Source organism: Gopherus flavomarginatus, chromosome 19, assembly GCF_025201925.1.
Source record: "Gopherus flavomarginatus isolate rGopFla2 chromosome 19, rGopFla2.mat.asm, whole genome shotgun sequence".
NCBI classification, from domain to species: Eukaryota; Metazoa; Chordata; order Testudines; family Testudinidae; genus Gopherus; species Gopherus flavomarginatus.
In genome coordinates this window covers 7372762-7394196 of record NC_066635.1, presented here as the reverse complement: position 1 = coordinate 7394196, position 21435 = coordinate 7372762, and the positions used below count along the sequence as shown (strand labels likewise).

General features: G+C 40.0%; 1 protein-coding gene across 3 annotated transcripts in view; it reads left to right on the top strand.

The window, feature by feature from the left end:
- Positions 1–5990: 5990 nt before the first annotated feature.
- Positions 5991–21435, top strand: part of CUX1 (cut like homeobox 1) — a 401218-nt gene continuing 385773 nt past the window's right edge. The window contains exon 1 of one of the 3 annotated variants that reach the window (XM_050929093.1): positions 5991–6149. In XM_050929093.1, the coding sequence (XP_050785050.1) occupies positions 6087–6149 (63 nt within the window). In that variant the 5' untranslated portion in view covers positions 5991–6086. Of the gene's footprint in view, positions 6150–7866; positions 8016–21435 lie in introns of those variants that run through there. The other 2 variants (XM_050929095.1, XM_050929094.1) reach the window with 2 other exon arrangements.

Sequence of the window (21435 nt, the reverse complement as noted above, 5' to 3'; positions counted from 1 at the left end):
ATTGTTAATCAGGAAGAGCTTCCACATTGGCTCCTCATTTTTTGAAAGATCTGCGGCCTTTAGAGTGAAGATGCTTTGATCCCCAGCATTCTGAGCAATCAGGTGGAGAAGTAATCAGACCCAATGCCACTGATAGTCCAATAGTAATTATATAGCAAACGTGTTAACTAAAAAAATTGTATTCGTGATATGCTATTGACATGGATAAGATAAACAAACCTTAATGAGAGACTTTTAAGTTGCCCAAACTGGTCCTGTACATTTCTATGTAGAAAAATTAAAAAGAAACCAATATAATAAATTGGTAAAAATACTGCATACACTTAACATTAATTAAGTATTATTAGCAATCACTCTCATTATTAAAAATGAACTTCAAATATATATGGGAATGTTGTACTTGGTCAGTATTATATGTACTGAATGCTAAAGGCAGTCAGCATTTACACAGCTAAAATCTAACCTTTTAAAATATTTTTTTAAGGTCCCATTCATTGGACCCTTTAAGCTATGATGCTTCAGGATGTATTATTACAAGGTCTGATACTATCTGGAGCCATCCTTTGGGGAATCAAGTATGTGCCATTTTTTTCAGTATATAAAGGAATTTTCAAAGTTTCTTTGTAAACAAGCTATACTGGTATATTTCAGCAAAGTGCTGATCATCCTCAACTCCCAGGAGCCTTAATGAGAACTAAGGGTGCTCAGTACCCCACAAGAGGCGCTCAGTACCTCACAGGTTCAGTGCCTAAAAGAACAGAGCATTAAAGGTATGTCTACACGTCAATTAAAATCCCATGGCTGGCCTATGCCAGCTCACACAGGCTCGCAGGGATAGGGGGTCTACTAAATTAAAATGTAGATGATCAGGCTTGGGCTGGAGCCTGGGCTCTAGGACTCTGTGAGATGGGAGGGTCCAAGATCTGGGGCTTGAGCTCAAGCCTGAATGTTAAGCCTGCAATTAAACAGCCCCTTAGCCTGAGCCCCTTAGCCCGAATCAGCTGGCACAGGCCAACCATGGGTGTGTAACTGCAGTGTAGACATACCCTAAGAGGACAGAGCTGTCCAGCAAGATTTCCTGGGTCTTACTGTTACACAGAATGACAAATAAGGGGGTTGATCCTGCAACCTTTATTCACAAGAGTAATCCCATTGAAATGGGCAACATTATGTGGGTGGTAATATAAAGATTTTTTTTTTTTTTTGGTAAGTAATGCAAGATCAGGTCTGTTACAAGTTAAGATTTAATAAGACATGATGTTAAATAACCAACTCAGCTGAAGTTTTATTTATGTAAGACAATCAATCAATACTTAATGCAGCACTATACAGAAAGGAAAACCATACATTACCAATCTGAGACTGGCAAAGTGTGGGCAGCTTACTTCACTTCTAAACTCCCCCAAACTCCTCCCTTAATACTGGTATAGAACAAAGAAAATCCCTTTAAATCTTTCTTTCCCAGGGTTGGACTCACTAAATCTTTATTTCCCATGCTTTGATCTTATTTTGAAAAGTCTCAACCTATCTAATTAATAAGCCAATGACATCTGTAACTAGTTTATCACTACTGAGACCATCTGTGGCCATACTTAGTATTCAGTGACTTAGACATTAATCAATATATTGCTCAATGATTTGCTGTTAAATTGTTATAGAATAACTCTGTTATAACAAATGTATCCTGTCCACTTTATCAATTACTAGTATCTTATCAATTACAGTAAGCATTTGTGAAAACAAGCATCCTTTGTTAGTTATGAGTAGTCCTTCCTGGGCCTCTGGACTAGGTCAGGAAGGTCAGGGTAAGAAGCAGAGTGGATAATTAAATACAGACCGATTACCAACAATATAGCTCAGTTTAAAACAAAGCACTATTTTAGACACCCTTTGGCCAATACAGCAAGAATTCTGTGATTTTTGGCCAGGGAATTATGAACGTTTAGTATATAAAAAGAATAATAAAAACATCATATTTACTAACAGGCCAAAGGTTAGTTTTAGTTGTTATAGGCCTGATCCTGTGCGATAGGTACCCTCAAGTCCCGCTGAAGTCAAGAGGAGTTACAGGTCAGGCCACTGTCTTCTGCTAGAGCTGAAGTTTCTCAGCACTTCACAGGGTCAAGCTCTACAGCTTATTTCTACTCAAAATGGTATTACTAGATGTACTGACACCTAATCATAAAGCTTTTATTTCTAACTGACAGTAATGTGACAAGATGTAACTCTTGCAAAAAGATTACAATAAAGTTAAAAAGTAAAATAAAATTTTATTTATATCAGGATTCATTTGTTATCCACATATGACAATCATTCATATTTCTTGATAGATGTAAATCTCTGCTTAACACATTAGTATAATAAATATTTCCAGATATAACATAGTAATTTAATACTTACCAAATGTATTTCTAAAATATTACTAAATTTAAAACCTTGAATTTTAACCAGATGTGTTTCCAGAAAATGACTCGGGTCAGATACATATTTTTCCCTACTGGGGTATTACTACATAATTTGTTATACTGAGGCTGTATGACCCAAATCTAAAACACTAACCTAATTTGTCATCCTTGATTTTTACATCCCTGTACATTTTTCCTAGTCAGTCCAAAATAAAAATTGGGACTACCTACCCAGCATTGCAGGATTCTTTCACATTTCTCTTTACAGCTGCCTGGACTGGGAACTGACTGGCAAAGACAGTGGTGAAAGGATGAGGATGAGCATCCTAGCCTTTTTCAGTTGAAAATAAACAGAGTAACTTGTGGCCCTTGATCGGGGAAGTAAGAGTTTGGAGAGGCTCACTGGAGGGGAAGAGTTCTTTCTTCTTCCCCTCGCCAATATTCAACTCCCATTTCGGATCTGTCAGCCAAATACACTGTTTCTGGGACTGCACAGCCTAACCAGTCTCTCTCTCCTTGGCTGTTGTCAGCCAAGGAGGAACCCCGCATCCATCTGATATATCAAGGAGGACTTTGCATGCTCAGTCCCTCTCCTAACATAACTGTTAGGTATAATAGCAAGTTGGGCAAAATCACAAACGCTGTCCCAGCAAAGGGATTGGGCAGCCAAAAACATAGCTACTTAAGCAAGCAAAAGAGGCATCTTTCTCAAAACAAGCTGAACTGTCTGCAGCTGCATAGTCTGTCTGCCTAACAGAGCTGCTGTGAATTCTGCAATACAGGGAATGTTGGGCCTACACTAGTGGAGCTACCAGGTAGAGGCCTGGCATTTTCACAACCAAATGTTATTAGTCTTATTCCTAGTAGAAACAACTAACAATTTTCGTGTCTGTATGTCTGTGGCTGTTGGTCATTACATATGCATAGCATAAAAACCACCCTCACAATTAATATCCTTGTAAGCATCAATTTTCACAGAAAGGCCAACGTGTGAAAGGAGATGGAGTGTGAAATAACCATGTCTCTCTAGAACACATTGGTGGATAATTTGTAGAAATTTGCTCTGCTGTTGTCTGTGCCATATAAACATTTTCCAGTACTGTCAATCTAGTACCTTTAGTGAGTACTAAATTCACTAAAAAGAGATCAAATACATTTTTCAATAGGCTGTTTAATTATAAAAAATTATACACACATATATGTATGTATATATCTATTCCCTTTGTAGACCCACATATATCAGTATTACAAAGACAGATTTTTCACAGCTCTAAGTTTAGTTTTAACTAATTATGGGCCTGATCTTCCATTCCCAGAATACTCAAAATTCCCACTGCAGATAATGGAAGCTTTGGCACCAAAGACACTACAAGTTGGTGCTCTGTACACATGTGAATTCAGCATTGAATTTGCTCCCCTCACCCACATTGAAATGTTCAGGACAAATAAATCATGACATAAACATCAATCATATGTATTACAAAAGTAGTATTTTTTTGTTGTTGTTGTTGAATTATGGTCCTGGTTGAAGTCAACAGGAGTTTTGCTATTAACTTCAGTTGGGACAGATTCAGGCCCTGTGTTTTTTTGTAGATTTAACACTAAAGAAATAAAGAGATAATTCTTATTTGTATAAAGGAGGAATGTCTCTTTAAAATACTTTGTTTTATTAAACAGACAAACTTGGTAAAATGGCTGTGGTTTAAAACAATAACAAGGAAAAAATGTTTCCCTTCATAGAAAAAAGTTGTTTAGTGCAAAAAAGTTCTTATGTCTTCTTGGTCTCTGCTTCCATGAACATTCTGTCCACATGACCGTACAGTTAAGGGTGCAAGCTGTAGATCTGATCTTGCAGACTTTCATGTGAGCAGTCCCACTAAAGTCAGTGGTCACTAACACAACTCATGTGAGTAAAGGCCCTGATCCTGCAAAGACTCTTGAGAATGTGAAATACATGCCTGTCCATATCTAGGCAAATTCCTCTTAAAGACCCACTTTTACTAAGCTGGTTACAGTGAATCAAATTAGCTTTTGTAGGTTACACACTATTTTTCCTCCTCCCCCAATCTCCGTCTACTTGTCTGACTTTAGATTGTATGCTCCTTGAAACAGGGAGCATCTTCACTGTCTATTTCAGAAGCATCTGCCACAAAGTGAGGACTACCATAAATTAATAATCACATTTAATCAATTATTTATTAATATATGTATTATTTAAAAAATAAAAATGACTCACAGGGCCTGATCCAAAGCCTATTGATGTCCATGGGAATCTTTCAATTTACTTCAATGGAACTACTTACACGAGTTAAGCTACTGATATAGGTAAATCTTTTCAGGATGGGCCCCAAATTCCTGAAACTGTGTTTCAAATATCACCTGGATTATTAAAACTGAAATAATTTAAAAAATTGAATTATTTGTCAGTCATGTTGTTTATTTAGCTTTTGCATTTCTCTCAGCTTGGACAATAAAAACACACTAGTCAGTTTCACCTTTATTTCTAGTCAGTTTTATTTTCAGGTTTCCATGCACAATACACGTTTTACAACATTTGGATTGAAGGGGAACAAAAACATACAAGCTGATTCTATTGCAACTGAAAATTGTAACAAGGAAATGCATAGAGCTAAGGTTTTGTAAACAAAATTTTTTGTTATAAATTCAATTTTAGGCCAAATTTGACATAATGCATATATTTAATTTATTATTATTGCTGTTCACACATTTGTTTGCTTATAGTTGCAAACATAAAACAGGATACATCAACAACACTTAGAAAACAAGAAAAAAGTAAGCAATCTGGCAAAACCAAGTTAGAAATTATATGTATAAAAGTGTTAATGTTTTCTGTATTTCAGTTGGTATATTCTTACAGAGTAAAACATGTATTGTGTATATGTTCTCGATTTTTTTTAAACGTTTGAGGAGTTTTTAGATTATTCTTGTTTAATACACATCTCCCTTGTACTGTAAAGCCTTGTATGTTCTGGATATTGTGGGTATTTATATAGGTTGCAGCCTTGTACGATATAAATACTTTTTGTACTCTAGGCGGTTGTTTTTAACTGGCTCCCCACATCGTAGCTTTAATATGAATTTTTTCGTCTACTTCTATTTGTCCTGGATGTTTTTGGATTCTCCCCCCCCCCCGTTACATTGCCTTGTCCACTGCTGCAAAGATATTTCTGTACTCTAGAATCTTGGATTTCTTTGGGGTGCTTTTCCAGCTTGTCTCCGGTGTAGATTAATTGTTTGCGGTGCTCTGGAGCCTGGGTTTGTCCAGGATGTTTTGGGTGTTTCAAGTAGGCTGTCTCCTTGCCTAATATAAATCTCTCTTGCATTCAGGAGGCTCCCTGCATTTGCTCCGGATGGTCGCGGGTTTTCCGTGCCCGATCGCCCTGCCCTGAGTGTTAGATCTCGTCCCTGTGCGGTGGCTGGATGGAGGCGAGCGTGTTGGCTGCTGCGCTTGTTCCCCGGTGAGAGAGAAGCAGCTCGCTGTATCTGTGTGCAATGGCTGCGAGTCCGTGTTCCGGGCCGGGCTCGGGCTCCAGGCCGGGATTTGGGCGCTCCCTGCCCGCCTCCCTCCCCCTCCGCCCGGCTGGCTCCCTCCCTCCCGGCTCCTGAACTCCAGCCCCTCTCTCTCTATCAGCCGCTCACTCTGTCTCAATATGTCTCAAGATGGCGGCCAATGTGGGATCGATGTTTCAATATTGGAAGCGCTTTGATTTACAGCAGCTGCAGGTCAGGCTTCTCTGCTCGCCCCGCCGGCCGGACCGCGCCGCCGGGCCTCCCCGCCGCTCCCCGGGCCCGGCCCCCCGGCCCGCGCCGCCTAGGGGGAGCCCCCCGCGCGGCCCGGCCCCGCTCTCCCCATTGATAACTGGCTTTATCAGAAATTGATCCTCTTTGTTCAATTCATCGATCAGCCCAAGATGGCGCCGGAGCCGCAGCCGCCGGAGCTGCCGCTCGCCCTGTCCCGGGCCAGCCCCCCGGCGGGGACGTGCGGGGCGGAGGGCGGCCGTGCGGGGGGCAACCCCCGCTCCCCTTTATTTCTGGGAGCCGGGGAAAGTTTATTGAGTGCTGGGACTTTGTGTGGGGCGCAGGCGGCCGGCCGGGCGCAGGCTGCAGCCTCTGAGCGGCTGGGGCTGGGGGCGCTGTGGTGCCAGCGCTCGGCGCTTTTAAAGCAGCCCGAGCCACTCGCTTTCCCCGCTGCTGCCGCTGCCGCCGCCGCCGCTCGGGCAGGCTCTTCCCCCCGCCGGCTCCCCCCATAGCCGGGGCAGGGGACCCCAGTGCCGAGGGCGGCCTGTCAGATCCCCTCCCGCTAGCTCTCGCTCTCCTTTCCCAGGGCTCCCCACAGCAGGGAGCGTCCGGCCAGCCTTCCCTAGGGTCCCCGAGCCCCCCTGCCTGTCCCGGGTTTGTTTACATCTCGGCATCCATTGCTGGACCTTCCTCCCACCGTCCCTCCCCGGGTGGGTTTGAATTTGCTGGCGGGTTCGGGCCGCGGGTGTTGGACGTGCGGAGAGGGTTGGGCTGGGCTGCCGGGGTTGGCACGGGGGTGATCTGGCGTGTGGTCCTGGGGGGGTCCGGTTTGGGCTGACGTGGGGGGAATCTGAGCTCCGGGGCCTGCTGGCGCTCAGGTCCGCGTATTGCGGGGGCTTAGATCCGGCTGGCGCGGAGGTCGGAAAGGAGAAAGCCGAGGGCTCGGTCCTGGTTGGGCTCAAGCTGGCACGGGGGGTGTCTGTTTTGGGGGGAGGGAGCTGCGTGGTCCGCCTCCTGCTGGTTGGCCCTGAGGATTCTGAAGTCCGATTCTTGCTGGGTCTCGGGAGGCTCTGGGTCCTGCGGGGGCTTGGGCTGGCACTGGCGGCTGAGCGGGGCATCTGCTGGCTGTAAGCGGGCAGCGTTGCACATATTGTGGCGTATGCAGTGCGTTAGTTTCCATGCTCGGGATGGAGGCGGGAGCGAAGAGTCTGATGGAAGTTAGCTCCTGCTGACTTCGGAGGGTTGAACTTCTGGGGAGTGGGAAATGTGTCGGGGAGACGTCCGGTATGTGTATGGAGGGGGGTATGGTATATTCTGAGCTTATCTCCGTGTGCGTGTCTCTGGGGCTGACGGGCATTTCCTCCTGCTGTAACCACACGGCCTGAACTCCCTTCTGTCTAGGACCTGACACATGCCTTGAGTGTTGCTGTTTTAACGTGGCTACTCACAGCGCTTAGGAATCCTGTCCTTTCAAGAAAAAGTACTTGCTCTGCAGCTTTTCTTTACCTTTTGGGTGTATGCCTTGATGAGATTCAAGATCCACTGCTTAATATACGAAAGGGGGAGGTGGAGGGAAGCGATTAGTCGGAGATTTCCCTGCCGATTAACAGCACTGCAATATTTAGCTTTATCATACTGTGGTTGATTGGTGCAGGAATACGACGTCCTGCCTCTTTAAATCCTGAAACGCGTGGAGTTTAAATAAACTGGCTAGAAAGCTTTTGCTACCCACCCGTCGCCCCCACTGAGGAGTCTGTATTCAGCAAGTGCCCATGCTTAGCGTGCAGGCAGCCTGAAAGGAGCCGAAAATATGTTACATTGATGTTTGGCATAGTTGCAGTCAAGTTAAAGGTGAGAAGATGCTGTCAGGATGGATTTATGTTTTGGAAAGAAATTAAAAGGTATAAGAATATGGGACTAAAACAAGCTGCCTTAGGGTCTGTGCGGGGGGATAATCATCTGCCTTTCCGGGCTGTTGAGAGGGTTAATTAGTTAATGGATGAACAGCACTGGGAACTTATAGCACTTTCTGTTTTTCAAAGTATTATCTATAGTGAGTGACTGGTGCCCTCTGACTTTCAAATGAATTGCGGGGTGGCAGGAAAGTAACTTCTTGTTTTATTTCTGTTTTTTAAAGATTTTGGATTAAGGTAGATTTGGCTGAACTTTCCTAACTTGAAAGGATTCTTAATAGTGACCCAGAATACCTACAGGAATACAGAAAATGAGAGCCAGATACAGGATTGTATCAAATACAGTGGTTTAGATTAATATGTATTTAAACAAGGTCTGACAACCTTAATTGTAAATGCTTGATTTTGCATATGTATATGTACAAGTGTACTTCCTTAGAATTGAAAACTCAGCACTCCTAATATGATATTTCTTAAAGTGTTACACTTAACACAGTAGAAAGGTATCTAAAATACATTTTTGTAAAGAAAATAAAGCTGCAACACATGTTTATTGATTTAAAACATATTACTCTAAAGTAGCTATCATGTAAATCAAATTCTAGAATGTAATGAACACAGTCAAATTGCATTGTGAGAGATTGGTCTATTCTGTTTTTACTAAAAACAACTCACTTTTACTATAATTTAATTCCTGTGCATACTGTAAAAACTTGTAGAGTATTAATGTGTAAACTTAAATCTTGTGTATGGTAGACTAAATGTGACAATCTGACTTCAGCAGTGCTAGGCTTCCCTTTTGAAGCAATAATGAGTTGGAATTTATATTTGAGCACTAAAGCCTTAGTCACTACTTACTTGATAACTTTATACATATTATATGTGAACTGTATGGATCTAGGTTGTGTGCTCATCAGCTAAATCACTGATGAATTTGTATATAATAACCTTTGTGCAATTTCTCGTCACAGAGAGTTTTGGAGTGACCAAAGAGATGGAGAGTACATTCAGACAAGCCATTTACTCATGCACAGAACTGTAATTTTTGATTTCAGATATCTTTATTTCTCTACCTCCTCCCCAACCAGCATGATGAGAAGGAATAAATTAGTCCATCCTGAGGATAAAGCAATACCACTTTGTGACTCTCTGTATGGCGATGTGGGGGCAGTTTCAGTCTTAAAGTATTTTCTGTACAAGGAGTTTTTCTGGCATTTGTAGTGGGTTGTTCAACCAGCTCTTGAACTGTGTAAATGTTGTTCTGTCTGCACTTTCATTGCCTCACTCAGGTGGGAGATTCCATGCATCTTACAAGTAACACAGTCCCACCTGTGTTCTGTCAAGAACTTCTCCAGCTCTGGCTGTAGTTTGAAACCAGCTACAAGGCTGCATCAGTTTCAAACTATTGCTCCACCCACCTTTTTGCTGGGAAACTTGTAAGGAGGTCAAGTGAGACTCTGTTGAAGGAAATAAGGGACAAAAACAGGCACACATACTATCTAGTGGTAACCGCTGCTTTTCAGTTGTTAGGGGAGCCATGTTTACTGTTACTAAACCTCTACCTGCACTATAGCATAAAGCAGTGGGTGTTTAAATACTGCAGTCAAGATTGCTTGTGACACCTTAGAGACTAAGAAATTTATTTCAGCATGAGCTTTTGTGAGTTACAGCTCACTTCTTCGGATGCATAGCTACGAAAGCTTATGCTGAAATAAATTTGTTAGTCTCTAAGGTGCCACAAGTACTCCTGTTCTTTTTGCGGATACAGACTAACACGGCTGCTACTCTGAAACCTGCAGTCACGATTGTATCTGTGTTAATTAAAATACACAGCCAAGAACACTATTAGCTCTAACTTTTGTATTATTCATTTCTCCTTTCACTAAATTTATTTTGCTTCTCAGGGGAGAGACTTCAGCACTCGGCGGCAGGCCTAAACCATCCAAGAAAGCTTGGATTAAAAAATAAAGGTCTTACTTACAACTTGAACATGTTGGAAACAAAAACTGTAAGGTTTGACAGGTGTCAAACATGAGCGCTCCCTCCACTTGCTGTTGAGATTGTTTAAAATGGTTCAGCCAGGCCCCAAGTTCAACCCTTTTCCCTAACAGAGGCCATCACGGTTCCTGAATCAGGTGTTGAAAATGGTTTGGCAGCACCTCTGGACCGCTTGCCAAACTGGGTTTAACCATGCACTAGATGACCTCCTGAGATCTCTTCCAACCCTAATCTTCTATGATTCTGAGTGAGAGAGGAACCATATTTGGCAGCTGCTGCCAAATAAGTCAGTATGTTGTGCAAACAGATCTTTGGAAGCACTTGGCTATCATTATGATGAGCAGGGATTAAATACCTAGATGGATGCTTGGTGGAGTGCTGTACTGTTGCTCTGAAGAGTTGCAGCTGCAACTCCTGGTATGAAAATAGTCATGTGATCTTAGTTATCTTCCCGTACAGCAGGATAAAGGTTACAATGGAAGAGTCTGACTCTACTTAGTCTTGTGTTCTTGGTTTATTTATAATCTTGATGGATTATTAAGCAACTTGCTCATCAAATAATGTGTTACGCTCCTGTGGCTATAGCATAAAATCCTCCTTAAGATGCATGGCTAATGGGCTTGTCCAGCAGTATCTTTATTACTTCAGTAATGAAATATGAGGGTGAGAATGAACCCAGCTTGATAGTCCTGCAAACTCAACCTGAGATCTGACAAACAGAAAAACTACAGATTATTTGTAAATTGAATAAATTTGATGTGGAAACATTAAGATAAACATAGAAACTCAATACAATCAGGTGTCACTTTTCAAAGCAGAGATGCATTTTATTTAAAAACACACAAAAAACCCCATGCGCACGCACACATAAATCTTTTAAAATAAAACTGCTTGGCTTGTACTAACAAACCAGGGAATTTAAACTTAAAGCCAAATCTTGTCTGTATACTTTTGTCTTGTGTCAAGGTATTTGCAACATATGGTTAGGGTAAAGGAGCATTATCTGTTTGTTGCCATTGATTGTTTCAAGGTAGGCCTATTCACAAAAGAAAAAAATGATTTCTAAATAGTAATGAATAGTTTAAATATTGAAGTACTTCTAGCATCTAATTGGAAGCAAGGGGAATTCTTGGCGTCCTATAGCTGACCTTGATTGTACCAAAACACAAGATCTCTTTGCTTATAGCTGTCCACTTTCTGTTAAATCAAAAGTGGATCTAGAGAGAATTTTCTTTTCCCAAGTCACAATGGAATTTATAGTTTCTGTCCTGAAGGTGGGGTGAGGGAACATCTCCTTGCTATATTATCCGTGATGAGAATTATGCATGTGTGAAGAGAAGATGTGCCAGGGTTTATAACTAGATTCCATCCACTTCTGCATGAACATGGAGGTACTTGACTCAATAAAAACATTGTGGTTCTATTTGAGGGTGAGAAGCAGAGTTTGGGGATGTGTAGGGGATCTTCTCTCTGTCTCACAAAATTCTGCTTTGTTGAATCTTCCTGCTGGAGTTCATCGTGGAGGCAAAAGAGATGGGATGTGTCAATGCTAGCTGCTGTTTGCCAAGGAATGAAAGCTTATTCTCTCTACTTTTTGGGGGGCTGTGGCAAATACCTCCCCTCCTATAACTGGAAAAAAGGCACAACATGCAGACCACCCATCTGTCTAACGAACTGAGGATTTGGCCCTAGTGGAATAATTATGGAGCAGTAGTAGATGATCCATAGTTATAACTGAACTTCCATTGTAAGCTTGTGTGTGTGTGTCCCCTCTCTTCTCCTCATTCCCCAAATCCAAAAACAAAAGAATGTCCACCACAAAATAAGTAGAATTGATTTATGATTGAGGTAAACATTTTTTCTGCCAGATTTGAGGTCAGTTGGACAAGGAGTTAAAAAACTGCCACACGCACAAAAGTATTTACCAGAGTTCAGAACTGGATAACAAGTGCATCTATTATGTGGATCTGATTCTGCATTCCTTTTTTCCCCTTTGATTGTATTGGGAATGTCCTTAGCAAGGGCTACATTACTGGCCCTTATATATTTAATGTATCAAATAAGTAACAAAAGTTATTACAAAAGGGGTGAATTACAGATTTTAAACTGGTAGACGCAGGTAATTATTTACTAGCTGCTACATAACTTAAAAGTAGACAGGTTAAGCACTAAATAACTTCTTTTAGGGAAAGGAATGCTGTTGAAAGGGAAAGATTGTTTAAAAACCAACTTAGTGTTGCAGCAGCCATAGTGGTCTTTTATTAAGAAGAAAATGATTTGAGGTTGCCTTATGGCAAGTGGAAATAGGATGATGGGGAGAGTTGGAAACTTTTTCCTTTTGGCTTGTTGTTTTTCCCCACCCGTATAACTTAAGGACTTGGCTAGATTTCCAGTTACCTCAACATTCCTTCTTGTAGAGCTGCAGATAACTTCCTCAGCATCAATAATGAAAGCTACACCCTATCTAGCAAGATGTACTAGGAAAACAAGCTTTTGTTGTTACTATTATGGGTATTTTCAATCAAATCTAAATATGAAATTTACTTTCTTAAATGTATTATATCAACTGTTTTTTTGTTTTGTTTTGTTTTTCCCCCCCTTAGAGTGAAATGATTTCTAATTTGCTCCTCTTCAGGGCAGGTACCAGATTTTCCTTTGTGCTTGTCCAGGGGCCTGATTCTGATCTGAGCCTTTGGGCATGAGTGGAAGAGAAAAAATAAATGAAAACAACAATGATAAACCATAGCTGAATATGTATTCGTATATAAGTGGAAAACATGCATGAACTATCCTCCCATCTCTGTGAACAATAAGTGTGGAGGTACTGCATGCTTTGTGTAACACTCCCAATAAAGTGTTGTTCCAGGATGTTTGCATTTAACATACAGTGTTGTTCTAAATTTAGTGTAAATTTGCAAAATCTGCTGATAAATTTGATTCATATGTTTGTCTTACAGCATTCCAGGTTCCAGTTGCTAATGTATTCCGTTCTGTAAAGAAAGGGAACCTCTGGGAGTTTACCTTTTACTGTGGTAAGGAAGGCTGTTTTGTGCAGTTCCCTCTGGAACTTGATACTCTTCCTATTGCCAGTTGGAGAGGGACACTAGAGAGTACCATGATATGCTCCTTTCTTGTTTCTTCAGTCTGAGTACCTTTATGTTCTGAACTGCAGCAGTTCAGAGCTTAGACCTCAAACTCTGATCCCTGCCTGCTCAGGGAACTTTCTGTCACTAGACTGATTTGTTTTTGGAGATACACTTCTAAGCATTATTACATTGTTAGCTGTACCTCAATTAAATTTTAACGTAATAATGCAAATGATGCAATATCAAAGCAGATTCCACAACTTTCAGCCCTCAGCCTGGGTTTCCATTTCGTTGACATGTAGTTAATTACTGCAGAGATGAACAAAATTAGTTACCAGTTGAGTAGCCAGTGGAAGGAAAAAGGTCTCTTCATCACATTTGAATGAGATGACTCTTAAATCAGCATTCTTAATAAAACATCCAGTTAACTATCCAGGAAATAATATAAAGGATGAATGTACCAGTTTGTTTTTCTTAATGTAAGAGGAAAATTGTTGTGGAATGAATGTGTGATGTTAAGGTCTCAGTCTGAACAAACTGAGGATGAATGTAAAGATAGCTTCTTTACAGATCTAGAGGAAGATATAGGCCAAAATCTTCATGTTTTGGGCACCTAAATGTATACGTAAACATTTAAATAAAAGTAATTTTTTTTTAAGCTGATGAGCACTTGCAGCTCCCACTGACATCAGGCCCTTTTTATTCAGGTGCTGAAGTTTGAAATTGTAGTTGTGGTCCATTTCATAAAGAGCTTGCTTCCAAAAACAGATAATACAATTTGGACGCAAACACCTGCTGACCACATACGTGTTAACCTGAATGTACCACTTTAAGATTTTGAGTTATTTATTTTGTGGTGGACTGTCCTACACATGCTTCATGAAAAAGTGCTGTTAAGGAGAGATTGAAGGAAGGGAGGGTTTGTTTTTGGTGCAGAAGGAAGATAGAGAGAGTTCCAAGTGCAGTGGCAGCATGGAAGAAATCACAAGGTTGAGGGGAAAAAAGCTGAATGGAAGTTTAGCAGAGGACAGGAGGACTAGGAAACAAGAACAGACACATACACAGGCAGGGCTTTGGAGCTGTGGTCCAGCTCCGCTCCAGCTCCAGGCAAAAACCTGCAGCTCCACTGCTCTGGAGCTGCTCTGCGCTCCAGCTCCGGGCTCTGCTCCAAAGCCCTAACACAGGGAAAGACTTGTGCAGGATATTAGCTGTTGGTGAGAGACCTGAACTTGGGAAAAAAGATGAGAAGACTGAACTTCTTTATTAATGTATCGAACAGTATCTTAAATTATTAAAACCCATAATGAAAATGTAATAATTAAAAGAAAAATCTCATTTAGCTTGAAGCACCTGTACTATTTATTTACTTATTGTTTCCTCCCTCTGGCTGGACAGTGAGACTGGACTAGTCATTTTCACGTTTGTTTTTAGTTTGTTTTACTTGCTGGATATTACTCATAAGTATTTTGTGTTCAAGTATTTTGGATTGCGCACCCTATGGAAGAACATCTAAATCCAAATAACCGTGTATTTTGAATTTGAAAGTAATGAACTAAATATTTGTGTTAACATTACATTTTTATAAATATTGTTAGTTTAGGCCCAGTGTTTAGGTTATTCTGTATTTACCAATATAAACGATCTGAAAATAACTCTTTAACTTCCCATTCTTAAATAATAATTGGATTTGGTAGAAAACAAATGCAACTTGCAGAATTTGTGTTAGATCAAAAAGTATTCATTGGTGTTGCTAATGACTAGGGTCTTGGATATCTCAAGCTGTATGTTTTATATGCCATTACTACTTGGTCAGTTCTGTATTGTGATTTAGCAGAATATACTAATTTTTTTTCAGTATAAATATTTTAAACTAAAAGAAAGCAGGTGACATGATAAATCTGTGAAAAGCTAGTGCACTGTAGAAGGCCTAGTTTTGCAGTCTGGCTACTTTTAAATTAAAGATTCTTAATTATGTGCCTGAATTGCAACTCCGGTGCCTCAATCACTTGGGAAAACGAAACACTCTTGGTGTAGGGCTGGGTTAATGAGGATTTGTTATGATTGAGGTATGTTTTCAGTTGCATAGGGGAAGTTGGAATGTACGTGCCCTGCACTATGCCTGATTCTAGCTAGCCCTTTGCTTTTCTATGTGTTTGGATAATTTTAAATAGACACTTTTTTTTTTTTTTTAAATTTGATGCCCAGAAGCTCTGATTGGGATTGGGGACCCAGTTTGCTAGGGGCATTATGAATAGCGGTAATCCTTAGAAGAGCTTAGTTCATAGAGTATGTAGGCCTCAACCATATGTGAGACTCATCACATCATTGTTTGTTTGACTAGTGATTGTTTTGCTGTGGTAGACCCTGGGGTGTGGAATTGTCTCCCTCTCTTTTTTCAATCTCTACCCACTTGAGGAGGAGGAAAAAACCCAACTGAAACTTTTCCCTTGTAGGTGCTTTAGTTTGATCACAATTGGCCCTATATTTCCCACCTTTATCTTTTTGCCCTCTTTATTGTAGTGGAGCCTCTCAATTTGTTGTTGCTTTTAAAAGGGAGCTTTAAAATCCATTTGTTGGATTACATTGTATTAATTTAAAATACACTGGTCAAATCTGCAAGGTTTTTACAAATATATAAACTATATATGCAAATTATCACGTTCTGGAAGTACTGAATATGTCTAACAGGTGTAGGCATTTTGTAAACAAACCATTTTGTAAACAAACTCTCCTGCTCCAAATGGGACAATTTCACTGTTAAGAGTGCTGCAGCAGCAGCATTGTGCAGCTGACCTGATTCTTGTTATGTAATTGGAGTATTATGAAAACAACTGTTAGGGAACTAGTTAAAATATTGTTAAAACATGGGTTGCTCTTGTTTGTGTATAGATGGCACCAAACTGTTTATAATCATGCCCTGGTCTTCACCCATTTTAAAACAGTTTGCACTACATATAAAGATAGTACCATGTTGGTGAGCCACCATGGTACAACTAGATCCCTCAACATTAATTTTGTTAGTATAGATGGAGCCTAAGTTACTCTTCCTGCTCCTGGTATCAAGTTATGAAGTCTGAGAAGTGGTCAGTTTCAGTTTGTGGTTATTGCCCCACAGAAGACAAAGGGCATAATCATGTAGGAAGCTAGGACAGGTGAAGCAAACAAGGGAAAAATGAGACTCCAGATTTTGATGGAGTGGGAGGAAATGGTAAGTGATGGAGAAGGTTGCTCCCAGTGCCAAATTTGCCGATGCATACTAACCAGTACAACTGGAAACTATGAGTGTGTCTCCCAGTGGATATCCAGTACTACATCGTATTTACCAGTTGCATTGGATGTGTGGTATGGAGTGGTGTGCTGGAATTACCAGCAAGCTACTGCTGTTGGACATTGCTGGAAAGGTCCCATCTCAGATACCAACATGATAGCATGATTTAGAAGTACCCGTGGTAGATTTGGCTAATCTCTAGTTATTAAGGCTAGTGTTTATGCTAACAAGTTTTGATACACTTCTCATATAAAATGTCATTCAGTGTTTAATTTTTTGGTAGTAGTTAAAACATTCTCCCCACTCCCATTTTATTAAACAAAAAGTGTTTGCCTCTGATTTAGGGTCTAAAAATAAAGTTGATATATTGTAAATAGAAAGGCCTCATCTTTCACTTATTAAGGTATCTTGGCTTCTTAATATACGTAACATTTAAAGCAAAAGCTTAAAGGTGTGGATTGAGTGAAGTGCAATTAGAAGTTGTTCCCTTTTTGATATCTAAACTTTTATTTCTAGCAACCCTTTCCCCACTTGTGATATTAGGTATTTGAGAGTGTTTATCAAAAAGATACAGATATGTACACGGGTATACGGATACTTAGATATGGACTACAAATTGGTCAGATAAATCTATAATTTTCTTTAAAGTAGCAAGTCACTGACATTGACCAAGTGTGAACAAATCATATTTTGAAACTAATGATTTGGGAACAGACAGAAGCACAAGGTGTCTTTCAGCTCTGTCTCACTGGTTCAAATTCAGCCTAAACAGATAATGACTGAGGCCATGCCTATACATACAGTGTTGTAGCTGTACCAGTACAGCTGTGTTGCTGCAGTGCGTCTGGTGAAGACGCTCTATGCTGATGGGAGAGAACTCTCCTGTTGACATAAAAAATATCACCTCTGCGAGCAGCATAAGCTGTCTGTGGGAGAAGCTCTCCCACTGACAGAACACTGCACATGAGCGCTTATGCTGGTGTAATTTACATCGCTCGGGGGGTGGATTATTCAGACCCCTGAGCGACAAATGTTTTGCTGACATAGGCAGTAGTTTAAACATAGCCTTAGTTTTTCTGCCATCAACATGGTAATAACTTTGTGAATTGAGTTGAGGCTTTCGGTCCTGTTCTTGGTGGTTGTTAGCTCTGCTCCTGACCTCCTGTGTGACCATAGGCACTTTGCTTCACCTCTCTGCGTTTATTTCCCATCCGTGAAATAGGGATAATGATACTGACCCTCCTTTGTGAAGCACTTTGACATCTATGGATGAAAGGTTCTGTGTTATAGTTAAGTATTCTTTATTGACACAGTTTACTTCTGTACTTGTATGAATAAACAGGGCTTTAGTTTTCAGGGCTGTCGGCCACCTTTCTCCAGGATTAATTTATATTTTTAAACAGAAAAAACAGCCCAGTAAATGACATGGTATTCTTAAAATATGGATATTTTTCAGCTTATTGCTAGTATCATATGGAATCATGGAAAAAAAACAGAAGTCTATTGGAGTGACTAGGAGGTGGCAAAGTCTTGAGTTATGTATATCCTAGTAAAATCTTGATGTTGGTACCAAATCAACATAAGAACATTTTTGCTAGCAATCAGTTATAAAATTTGGATATCCACACTCAAGATGACACAATGTCATATATATGCTCTCTTATATAAAAGCATATAGTCATAAAGTATGCGACTCAGTGTTGCTTGTAATATGAGAGCAGGATGTCTGGTGTATCAAGTTTTTTCTCTAGATTTTTTTCCATAAATTGTAGATAGCACACGCAAAACATACAACACAAGTCTGCAGTGATGTAAAAGATGAACTTAGTGTGCCACAGTTTGTGGTTGCACCACTTGAAACTGCAGGCAGCTAACTGCATGCATAGGTAATGTGACTCAAACAGCTCTGCATTCTAAAAACAGACAAACTTCTACCAGTTTAGCTATCTGTAGTTTGTAGGGTTTCTATCCAAGCCAGCTATTACTGGTTGTAATGATTGTAGACTGCAACACTCAAGCGGGTCTGATACTCCATCTGGCAGAAGGCAGTGGTATACTCATAAGGTCGTATATGATATGTTAGATTAATGGCTGGAGACTGATGTCCTTTGTTCACAGAACAAGTTCTATATGGTAGGGTGAAGATTTTTCACTGCATCCTTCATCCGTTTCTTACTATTTACTTATTGTAATCCGAATATCCATGATCTCTGGCAAGACTGGTAACAAGGGTCCAGAATGTGATTTAAATAACCTACCTGTGCTGTCAGAAATTTGGGTTGACTGTCAACTCATTTCATCTAGTCCATTATCACCTGATAACTATTCGGTCAATGTTTAAACATTAGACTGGTGAAAAGGTGCTATATCCTATTCTCAATTCCCAAAAAAGTAATACTTTGTATTTATCATATATAGGGCTTCTCACCTGTAGCTTTCACTGGATTTTACAAAGGTGGGTAAGTGTCCCCATGTTACAGAGCAAAGACCCTGATCCAACAAAGTACTCAAGCATGTGCCTAACTTTAAGTACTTGAGTATTCTGAGCAATTTATTGGATTTGTGATAGAGAGTTGCCCTTTGTCAAGAGTTCAAAGCAGCGTTGGGAATAGAACCCAGTTTTCTGAACTCTGTTCATCAGTAGCTGTGTCACTGAGTTATCTGGTCCCTTCTAAGCATGTTACTTTATCTCGTGTTCCTGCTAAATTTAAACTTATCTTTTGATTATTTAGCGTGGAACTATAAACATCTCCAGAATAGCTCAATAAATTTAAAACTTACGGTTTGTCTGCGTGTCTACACTTAATTTATTTTTCATTGTTTAAGTTGACATGCGTTCATGTCAAAGTAACTTTGGAATCAAATTAGAGTGGAATCCTGTTTATCTGATCTAATTGGGGCCAAGTTGGATAATCAAAAATTCAGATAACCAGAAGAATGGGCAAAGAGTTTTCTATTCTCTTTCTATCTCTGTCTGTCAGCTGCGGGCCGAGGGGCTGTGCTGCCTAGTTTGGTTTATGGAGAGCTGGATAATGGAGGCTTGCATAAAAAGGATTCTACTGTATTTAAATGAATAGATGTTTTATTTCAGATATAAATAAAGTACCATTTGTCTGTCATCTGAAAGATGCTCTTTAGCTGTTAAATTTGTCAGCAAAATACTTACCTATTTTTATGTTGCTTGATTTTTTTTTTTCATGTTGATAGCATTGAAATAAATGCTGGGTTTGGCATGTCTGCTATGAAAATAGCTCTTCTGCTATTTAATCTGCGGCATTGGGATAACAGTAAACATTCTTAAAAACAAGACGCCAGTAATGTTAGATTTTTGCCTAGACTGCTTAGAGTTGGGTCCCAGTCTTGTTTTTAATATGGGCAGTTCCCTGTATATGGGGTCGCTTGCAGGCCTAGAACCATAATCTCTGTTTTTGTGTGAGCACAAGAATTATACAGTATGCCTTAAAAACAAATCAAAATTCTGAATATATTCACTTTCAGCATTGTCAGTTGTGCTGTGTCATTGTGTCACTTTCAGGAAGTGATTGCTATAAACTTCAGGTTTTTTTAAAGTAGGCTCACCCAATTTTTTTTTTTCCCCATGCTCCTGAAATTCTCAGAATACTGGAGAGGGATGACTGGCTGGCTAAAGATGCCAGCTTAATCTATCCTTTATCATCCATGCCCACTCATTTGTTGAGGTGAACATATTTTCTGCTCAAATAATCTCAAAACAATTGTTTGTTACCAGGAGAATCTCCTGACTGAAATCAGTGATTTAATACTCCCCTATGTACAGGGTGAGTGATCCTGCAGGAGGATGGCATTTTCTTGTCCTCACCATTGTAAGAGGATGTAAATGCCATGTATGTGGGCTGATATGGAAGAACATTCAGAGAATAAATCAATGTAGAAGAAATGTCCTTTAGACCCTATGTACACTCGTGCTGGAGCTACACTTAGGAGAACATGAGGCTTAATACTGCAAGGTATTGAGTGTTCTCCCTCAGGCTGTCTGCACCAAATAGGATTTGGCATTGTTTCGTCATCTATTTTAGTTTGGCATGTGAACCACGTAAAATTGCTCTACAGATATACTCTGTTGATTCCTATGTATAAAACACTGTTCATTTCTCTCTGTGCATGCCAAGGAAAAAGCCTTGCTATCAAGGTTTGGCATGTGTAGAAAGCCTCTGTCACTTGGTCTTTGACTGACAAATTCTGTTGTAAGACTACCACGCTCTCTCCTATCCTTTGATATTCATTTGTTTCTAGCAACCTTTCTAAATCCCTCCCTTTCCCTGATGCTGTAAAACATCTTAGAACTTTAATTTAAAAATATAAAATAAAATAAAAGCATATTTAATGCAACATGAAGGATTAAAACTTCTCACAAGACTATGTTGTGGTCTATGTGTGTGTTCCAGATAGTGAAATAAAATCAAGTACTAGTTAAGAGATGTTTTGGCATATCCTCAGAACACTTGGCTCTTCTTTAATGTGTCATGTCTTACAGCATGCTACGTAAAACTTTATTAATGTCACTACCTGGGATTTTCTGCTCTGTAAATGGGTTTTGAAGTCTAAAATTGAAACTGAAAACCTACATCAAATGGGATTTAAAAAACCAACACCTGGTGGTTAAAATTGTTCTAGAAATCTTGGAAAGTCAAGATGTGTAAATACTGAAGAGTAGTTACAAAGCTCTAGAGCTATTTACAGTATCTTTAACTTAAATTTTAATATTGACATAGATGCTTAAAAATTAGTCAATGCAGTATTTTTAAAGACTTGAGCAAATTACACTTTGTCATTCCATGTCACCTTTCCCCACTGTTGAACAGTGTGCTCTGTCTCATTTTGTTGTGGCCTTCCCACCCCCAACAGTTGGTGCATTTCAGGAGTGTGGGTGGGGGATGACAGTGTAATCTGTGAAGCTCTTTGGGATCCTTCACAGTAAAAGGTGGGGGTACATATATTTAAAATATTATAGTCTCTCTTCCAGATGT